The sequence below is a fragment of the Pelobates fuscus genome, chromosome 3, assembly GCF_036172605.1.
Source record: "Pelobates fuscus isolate aPelFus1 chromosome 3, aPelFus1.pri, whole genome shotgun sequence".
Classification (NCBI taxonomy): Eukaryota; Metazoa; Chordata; class Amphibia; order Anura; family Pelobatidae; genus Pelobates; species Pelobates fuscus.
The window spans coordinates 401260102-401270138 of record NC_086319.1 but is presented as its reverse complement, the minus strand read 5'-3'; the positions used below and the strand labels follow the sequence as shown (position 1 = coordinate 401270138).

The 10037-nt window shown below is 41.8% G+C and overlaps 1 protein-coding gene across 1 annotated transcript in view; it reads right to left on the bottom strand.

The window, feature by feature from the left end:
• Positions 1-481: 481 nt before the first annotated feature.
• The window catches only part of LOC134601931 (extracellular calcium-sensing receptor-like), a 30663-nt gene continuing 21107 nt past the window's right edge, over positions 482-10037 (bottom strand). Inside the window, exon 6 of the mRNA XM_063446438.1 lies at positions 482-1786. Coding sequence (XP_063302508.1) covers positions 825-1786 — 962 coding nt within the window. The 3' untranslated portion in view covers positions 482-824. The remainder of the gene's footprint in view (positions 1787-10037) is intronic.

Below are 10037 nucleotides of genomic sequence, written 5' to 3'. Positions count from 1 at the left end.
AACAAACGAACATACTGTTCTCATTCAGTTAGAACGCAATTCGGCAGTTTCGGCTAAAATTACAGGATGCATCGTGGGAACAGGGAGGAAAGGTGAGAATTGTGGGAAAATTGCTCTGACCAGCGGAAATGAAGCACACTTTGCTCCTCCGCTGGTCAAAGCTGGTCAAGCGGAGGAAACCTCCATAAGGCAAAGAGTCCCTACTTTGTCTTATGATTTTAAAGAAAACTAAAGAAGACAGGAAGAAATGAACAGATCCTGAGAGAGGGGGAGAAGAGGAAGAGATTGAGGAAAGGTAAGTTCGGCATGACAGTGCCGCTTTAAGCATATATTAACCAATTTTAATATAGGATATCTAACATGACACCTATAAGCTTGAGGCTTGGAATCAATGTAAATTATTTTACAATTAAGTGAACAATGATTAGTGCTTTATATACATTAAAATATTTTAATATTCTAGAACAAATAACAAAGGTACTCTCAGGATCCTTTTCAACATACATGAGGTTAGGAGTTACTACAAATCACCAAAACTCAGCTTTATTACTTCTTTTGTTGGTTCTGAATTCAAAGAGATACTCGAAACATTATGATAAGCCAAAAGCACTGTGCTAACCCAGCCTTCTCAGTCTATCATCACTGTCCAAACTTTGCTTCTGCATTATCTGACCTGCAGGAGTCAGACATAGCTTTAATCAATGAGAGAGACACATTTTGTTTATCAGATTGTTCGTAAACAGATTGCACCTACAGACCGTTCTCACCATAACCACTAGAATGTGATGTAGTGGTTATGGTAATGGAAGTGTGCTTTCAAAGAACTATGTCCTAGCTGAGTATTTGCTTTCCATTTCATTTCTTGAGGATCTGAAATTCTTCCTTGAATGTTTTCTTTGGTGACCAGAAACCAATTCCCTTGTGTTGAGCTGGGGCTGCAGAAGAATAATATAGCATTTTGGAAAGAAGATACAAAACAGAAGTCCTGCACTAGAGGAGAGGATGGCAAAGATTTCTGTTGCCACGGACAGTTTGCCTTGTGTGCTGAGGTATGGTGGGACGAAAGACACCCAGACAATCAAGAACAGCAACATGCTGAAGGTGATATGAGTTGCTTCATTGAAGGCTCCAGGTAGTTTTCTTGCCAAAAAGGCAACTAAAAAACATATAGCAGACAGAAGACCTAGGTAACACAGCATGAGCCAGAAGCCAAGACCATCATTACATTGGATTATTACTTTTCCCAGCTGGCTTTTAACATCATGCTCTAGAAATGGAGGATCTACACTGATCCAAAAGAGACAAAAAATGAACTGAAGGAAAGTGCAACTTAGGGCAATCAAAATGGGCCAGCGAGGTCCCATTAGCACTCTGATACATCCCCCAGGTTGGTTAGCTCGGAACGCTAGGACAACAATGAAGGTTTTGGCCAAAAGGCAAGATACACATAAGGTGAAGAGCACTCCAAATGGTGCCTGACGTATGAGGCACATTTGATTGCCTGGTGGGAGGAGTAGGAGGACAGGGCAGAGGAAACAGAAAGTAAGACCGGCAAGTAGTAGGAAGCTGAGGGCCTGGTTATTGGCTCGGACTAGTGGGGTATCTCGATTCTTGATGAAGAGAAACAAAACAAATCCTGGCAGAGCGGAGCCAAGGATGGATGTCGTTCCCAGTGAGATTCCTAGAGGATCAGTGAAGGACAGTAACTCAACCTCCCGTGGAAGACATTGGTCACGTGCCAAATTGGGCCATTTGTCATCTGAGCACAGGAAACAATCTAAGGAGTCTGAAGAGAAAATTAAATTTTAATATTAGTACTGTAGGCAGGGCCACCATCAGGTAGTAGAAACCATTAGGCACATAAGGGGCCCAGGCCTCAACCATGAAAAAGGGCGCCAAGCATGTATTTAGATATTTCTGCAACTGTGCTATGAACTTGAAGTTAAGTAGGTCACTCCATGCTACTGTTGTATTGACTAGGGACCAGGGGTCAAGTCCTGGGGAAAAAAGTGCGGGAACTAACCCAAGATCCCCCCTCCAAAACCCCCCCAAACACTAGTATGCATATATAAACGCGTGTGCACACACACACACACACTCAGACACACACATACACTCACAGACATACACATACACTCAGACACTAACAGACGCACACACATATTCAGACACTCACACAGTGGTGTATTTTAATTTTGTGATGCCCTCGGCATGACTATACCTGAGCACCCCCCTAATCTAAATTTACCACCCCTTCCTGTCAAGGGCGCACCGCTTCCTGATTAAGAACCCATCCCTTCCTCTTTAGACTTCACCTTTTCCTGCTCCTTTTAAAGAAATACTATAGTGCCAGGAAAACAAAGCTGTTTTCCTGGCACTATAATTCCCTATAGTAAAATAAAATGTTAACATTTCCCACCCACCCAGCCTCCCTACCTTCTGGGAAAGCTGGCATCGATGGGTCCCTGGGGTCCAGTGGGGCTGCAGTGAGTCAGGCGGCTGTCTCCTTGTAATACGCGGCGAGGGAGCTGTGTTCTCTCCGCTCTGCTCCCTCGCGCTGGCTGTCTACTGATGCTCGCGGCATCAGCAAACAGCGCACAAGGGAGCGGAGAGAACACAGCTCCCTCGTCGCGTGTGACAGGGAGACCGCCGCCTGCCGGGGGGTCCATCAGGTGGCCCCCCCATGACAGGGGGAACATAGGGCATTTGGGCGGCATTTTTTTAGTGCCCGCAGGGGGAACGGTGTTCCTGCTGTGAAAAAAGTGCAGGAACGCCGTTCCCACGCATTCCTGCAGGACTCAAGCCCTGCTAGGGACATAACAGCAGTACCTGTAATGCTAATTATCACATCCTATGGGGGAATTACATGGGGTAGGATGTGATAATTAGCATTTGTAGTAAGACTTAAAAGGCAGGTGGGAACTGCGACAATTTATCATTGAGGCTACGGGGGAATTACATGGGGCAGGATGTGATAGTTAGCCACTTACCCTGTCTGGAACTACAACTATCACACATATGCTGCACTACCTGAGCCAGTTATTCGAACAGGCTCAGAAAAATGTGAGTGTGATACTTTAAGAGAATAATATTATCCATGTATTACCTGTGATTACTATACTACCCTATGATATTGTTTTATTATTTTCTGCAGGGATAATTATACCAAACTTTGGCGTATATGTGTGCTTTTATTATATTTTATAATACATATGTAGAGACATTTTAAGAGGGTTGCATGTCATTGCTGTAGCGGAGAGCTGATTTCTCACAGCTATTCTCCACTTTAGATCCAAGGAAGGCTCAGGAACAAGTCATTAGTAAATCCACAGCAGAGTTTCCAGCAGGTAAAAAAAGGTACAGCAATATCCCCACAGCACTCCCAATAACTGGACGACACACAGTTTCAGGAGTAGAACTGACAATCGTTTATTCCAAGGTTTCTTATAAAGCCTGCTCCCATGCACGGGAGGGAACTACAGTAATTATGACAGTAGCCAATACAGTGCTTGTTACCTCCCACACATCTCCTCCCCTCAGAGTGAGTCATAATCCCCTTAACTTGTACAGTACTTTACCCCAAACTTGGATGTACCCCTAAACCATCACATATCCTTAATATTAGGGTACCGCTAGGTAGCCCTGATCTGGGTGAATATAATATCCAAAATTCACCCAGATCGGACCAGTGGTTCGGTAGTTACAGGAAGGTGAAGTTTGACCGACCGCACACGAGTTGGTATCCGAAAAGGGTTCCATGAGAATGGGCCCTGCGGTCGGTCTCCGTTCGGCAGTTAAAACAGACATTTATAATTGCCATCCATACTTTAATTCACCTAGATAGTGATTCCCTCATTCGGTACTTTGTTACTACCGAATGGGGATTCGTTAAGTCTCTCCGTTCGGTAGTTACGGAGCTCTGGAGGTCTCAGCGGTGTTCGGTTGTTTGAGTGTCCGATTTGAGTTCCAGACACTCGACGACCAAACACCGCTGAGATTTTCATGCGTAAGATGGCCGCTGCCACGTGTACGCATGCCGAATGGCGGCCACCCAGATACAATGTTAATGAGCCGGTTAACTTGCGGTTTGGAAAGAATGTGAACCTTAATTGCTGGCACACTTCTCTCCGGGGTGGTCCCTCCATTCGGTAGTTTCCATAAGCATATAGTACGGCTGGAAACTACCGAATAACATACAATTCACATTTTAAATAGACGAATAGCAATTCAACACAGGCAAGATTATAACGAATATAGTCACACAGGCATTTTGCAGGACAGGCTTACTGCGTTCCGCTACAATTGCACTTACAGATTAAGTAAGATATAACCCACCATTACTATATTTTATTGTGCGCTATTTGCTGTTTTCTTTATTGTGTATTTATTTTAAGCTGTTTGTATGATTGTTAGCAGCCTGCGGGTATGTCAGAAAACCTCGTATCCACCCCTAATTCACCTGTGGGATCCCAATCGAGGTTTCTGTATATTCATATTTTTGGTAAACAATGTATAGATTTTTTAAGACTGTGTTATTATCTGTTTAGGCACCTTTTTCTAATTTATATGCTTGTAGAGACCATTAAATGGATATTCTTGCCATTGTAAGGTTAATATCATATTAAGATTTAAGTTAGATGATCTTCCCCTTTTCCCTGGATATGTTTAATGTGATTATCTGGGTATCCAACAAATGTTTACAAGTTTCTGTGCTTGGAAAATTATGTGTACACACAAGTTATATCTAAATCTGTATACATGATGATCCTTTTATATTGGATATTGAAATTTTTAAACGCGTGTTTGTTTTAAAAAATAAACAAAAAACAAACAAACAAACAAACGCACAGATTGTGAATAAATGTTTTATTTGGATTTGAAGTAATTATGGACAATGTGTGCAACTTTGGAGAGCTACAAGCCGATTGGATCATGGCTTTGGGACTCCTAAATAAAAGAGGATCTCCAGTGGGAGGAGATATTGCTCGTTTGAGATAGTCCCAAGAGGCGAGACGAAATGCGTCACGTGACCTGGTATCAGGATACAAGGAAGTGAACTGAATACACACACCAGCCAGCAGGACCGGCCCCAGAAGGAGAGAGATTACACTTAAACTGTTATCAAACTCCCCATGGTGTGGTGAGCTGCAGCTGGACTGTGCTTTTTACTATTTGACTATCAGTTGTTTTTATTTTTAATAAATGTTTTTTGCCTGACACTGGAGTCACAGGAGCATTTATCAGATCCCACGTACCCAAGGGGCTGATCCTCCCTGGGCGAGATAGCTTAGACATTTGTGAGTTGCATTCTTAAAGAGACAGTTTATTTTAGTTTAAATTTTAATAATTGTATTGCACTAGGAGTGCTTTCTCTGTTCCCTCCCCCCTACTTTTGTCTCCTTAAACTACAGATATCAACTGTACAGTGTAACAGGCTATAAGTATATACACATATACACCTGGGCACCCGATAAGTAGACACCCTATAAGGGATCACATTTGCTTGCACTCTCTCATCTGTTTGTAAATACTTCTCAACACTTGAGGGGTTCTGTACATATGTATGCGCACCAGCACTTTTCTGTTTTATGTCAGAAAATAAGATACGTTACCTTACCTTATCCTACATATTCATCTATGAGTGTGTCTGCAGGTCTGACTGGGAATAATTTTCTGTGACTGCGTCTCAGTAAATATGTATCGGTGAATCTGTGTGCCTGTATGTGTGTATGTTTGAGTGTATATTTGTTTGTGTGTGTGCCTGTATGTGTGTTTGTATTTATGTATGTGTGTATCTATGAGTGTGTCTGCAGGTCTGACTGGGAATAATTTTCTGTGACTGCGTCTCAGTAAATATGTATCGGTGAATCTGTGTGCCTGTATGTGTGTATGTTTGTGTGTGTGCGCCTGTATGTGTGTTTGTATTTATGTATGTGTGTATCTATGAGTGTGTATTTTTGTGTGTGTGCCTTTATGTATGTATGTGCGTATCTTTGAGTGTGTATTTTTTTATGTGTGTGCCTGTCTGTGTGTATTTGTATTTCTGTATGTGTGTATCTTTGAGTGTGTATTATTTGTGTGTGTGTGTCTCTGTATGTGCATATTTGTATTTCTGTATGTGCATATCTTTGGGTGTGTATTTTTTTTTGTATCTGTGTGCCTGTATGTGTGTATCTTTGAGTGTATATTTGTTTGTGTGTGTGCCTGTATGTGTGTTTGTATTTCTCTATGTGTGTATCTATGAGTGTGTATTTTTTATGTGTGTGTGCCTGTCTGTGTGTATTTGTATTTCTGTATGTGTGTATCTTTGAGTGTGTATTATTTGTGTGTGTGTGTCTCTGTATGTGCATATTTGTATTTCTGTATGTGCATATCTTTGGGTGTGTATTTTTTTGTCTATGTGTGCCTGTATGTGTGTATTTGTATTTCTGTATGTGTGTACCTGTGTAAGTTTTCAAGGTCTTCATATTTGTTTTTTTTGGATCTGAAAGAAATTTGAATTACAAATTGAAATTACAATTTTGCAATATTTAAAATTGGGCTGCTATGCCAGGAAATGCCTGGGCCTATTTGTTTTTCTCCCAGACCCAGAGCAATGGTAGGCATGGAGGAGGATGACTAAGAGAGAACTCAACTGGCAAAATATTTTGTCAGTGGCTGTGTGTGACAACCTGTATAAATGTATGGCAGTGTGTGTTTCTGTGTATGTGTAGCAGTATATGAATGTGTATGTGTGTGTGGTAGTGTGTCTTTGTCTAACAGCATGTTTCACTTTGTGTATACGTGTGGCAGTGTGTGTGCTGTGTAGGTATGTGTATCTGTATGTATATGTGGTAGTATATCTGTGTTTGTGGCAGTATTTTTTTTTCTCTATGTGAAGTGTGTGTGTGTGTGTGTGAGTGTGGAAAGGTGTGGGACTGGACATGTATATCTGTGTGTATTTGTGAATATGTATATGTGTGTATGAGGTGTGCAGTTATTTCTGATTCTGTGCATTAGGGGAGCCCAGCCAATAGTTTTAGAATTCTGGTAGCAGCACTGACTATAGATACATGTATGGACATTTAGTAACTATGTGAATCACACCAAAATGAAATATCTTTTTTTTCCTTAAAGATAAGACTGAACTTGTTAAATCTCAACATTCTATTGGTAGTTTTAATATGTAACAATATGGGAATAGATTTATTGTTGCTTTACTCTCAAATTACAAAGTGCTTTTTTCTTTTCACAGATTAAGTGCAAAATAGCTGTAGCAGAGCCCTAGTCCTAGCAGGCATTCTTCTCCGCTGGTATACCAAGAACAGCCAAAACATAATCCACCTCCTCCCCAGGTATACCAAGAAGCTATCAGGAACAAGAGAAAACAGCCGAAGAATAATCCACCTCCTCCCCAGGTATACCAAGAAGCTATCAGGAACAAGAGAAAACAGCCAAAGAATAATCCACCTTCTCCCCAGGTATACCAAGAAGCTATCAGGAACAAGAGAAAACAGCCGAAGAATAATCCACCTCCTCCCCAGGTATACCAAGAAGCTATCAGGAACAAGAGAAAACAGCCAAAGAATAATCCACCTCCTTCCCAGGTATACCAAGAAGCTATCAGGAACAAGAGAAAACAGCCGAAGAATAATACACCTGCTCCCCAGGTTTACCAAGAAGCTATCAGGAACAAGAGAAAACAGCCGAAGAATAATCCACCTCCTCCCAGGTATACCAAGAAGCTATCAGGAACAAGAGAAAACAGCCGAAGAATAATCCACCTCCTCCCCAGGTTTACCAAGAAGCTATCAGGAACAAGAGAAAACAGCCAAAGAATAATCCACCTCCTTCCCAGGTATACCAAGAAGCTATCAGGAACAAGAGAAAACAGCCGAAGAATAATCCACCTCCTCCCAGGTATACCAAGAAGCTATCAGAAACAAGAGAAAACAGCCGAAGAATAATCCACCTCCTCCCCAGGTTTACCAAGAAGCTATCAGAAACAAGAGAAAACAGTCGAAGAATAATCCAGCTCCTCCGCAGTAAATGAACAACACACGTTTCTGAGGGTACAACTGAACTTTAGTCTCACATACACGGCTTTTATGTCCAGTACCATGCAAGGGGTTTCATACACAAGAAATGCATGGGTTTCAACCCCAGAATTCCCTGTGCCTGAGAGATAATTGCTTGAGTAAACTCATCTAATTTTTTTTTTTTTTTTATTGACAATTTATAAAAACAAAAGAATTTACATTCTTAGTAATACAGGGCAAACAGGTACAGCCATTTTTTTCATTTCTTGGTTATAACATAATCTGCATATTGCAATGCCAATGAACATGTTCACATTGCATGACACATTGCATGACACATGACAAATCTAAACAGATTATTACTCTCATATTCACGTGTTACAATACAGATTAACATAGTTCTTACAAGCTTTGTCAGACATTATGTTTGTGCGAACGTTTCTTATAAATGTGCTATTGTTAAATTGATCAGGAGAAATTTTGGCCCTTAAGTAGTTCCCATTGCCCTGATGCTTAATAACCTTTAACTTGGGGGGTGTGACAACTTGGGTAAGATAAAGAGGGGATCTCCAGAGGAGGAGAAAAGGGGGGAGGATGGAGGGGGGGGGGGGATAGTCCCTTAATATACTTCTTTTTGTAGGCCTGCTCCACGGCCTTTGAGGAACCCTCTTGAATGTTCTCCTAATTTTTTAGGGAATGAGTGTGCACGTTATCATATATACAAGTTCAATTACAAAATTAGTTGTAACTACCAGAAGATTCAGTCTTACATTGCTTTGTGCAATGGATTGTGGTATGGTGCGATCAGGGGGGGAGATGAGCTATTTGTTGTCGCTGTTGGAACCTATCCCAGGTTCCCCATGCCTCTACCCAAAATTTTTGCGGAAGGTTATTGGATCTGGCCATCTTCTCAAATTTTTTTGTGTCTTCAATTTGTGTTATGCAGCTCTGGATATGGGGGACAGTTTGTTTTTGCCAATGTCTGCTGATGTGCATCAGAACTGCTATTATTATGTGATATATTAGATATCTTACGGATTTCTCAAGACCGGGTGGCATATACTGTAGGAGGTAATGCTCCGGGGCGTTTGTCAGAGTCACTCCTGTCGTGTCTTTTATTAGATTCTTCGTGGCTATCCACAATGAGCTCAGGGCACCGCACTCCCACCATACATGTAACATAGTACCCCTAGTTGAATTGCACCTCCAACACATCCCCGTGTGTTGGGGTTTTATACGTTGTAGACGGGACGGTACTAGGTACCAACGGTATAGAAGTTTCTTGGTCAGTTCTAGATGGGCTGTGTTGAGTGTAAGTTTCTTGTTTGCATTCATAATGTAAGACCACTGCTCGCTGGTTAGCTGTTTACCTAAGTCCAATTCCCATGCCTTCACAAAGTGTAGTGTGCGTGGATCCTGCTTCTGGTGGTGGTAACTATACAGTGTGGATATAAGCTTAGTTGGTCTGTTTGTCTGTGTGCTAAGGCGTTCCAGTGTTGTTAGATTCACCCATCTGTCGCCCGTCGGTAAGATGGTTTTATGTTTTTGTAACCAGGAGCAGACCTGTCTGTGTGCAAACCCTGCTGCATTGGGTAAGTTAAAGACATTTTGCAGTCGTTGGAATGGGATTACTTCTCCCTGGTCAAACAATTGGTGTAAGTGTTTTAGTCCCCTACCGTTCCAGGATGATATGTTTAATGAAGGTATTAGTCCATAAAAGGTGTCTAGAGGTAAAGCGGGGGAGAGAGTCTCGCTGAGTCCCTGTTCTCTGTGAAATCTATCCCATTCCCGTAATGTTGTTTTCGTAAGTGGTGACATATCTTTGAACTTTTTTCGAAGGTATGGTGGTGTCCAGGCTAAATGCGTAATGTGTTGGCCTCCAGTGAATTCTGCTTCCACTGTTACCCAGGGAGTTGGGTGGTCATGTTGTTGCATCTCAGTTAACAGTGGGGCCAGAATGGCTGATCTATAATAGGTAAGTATGTTTGGTAGGCTCATTCCCCCATGTTTATTTGCTAG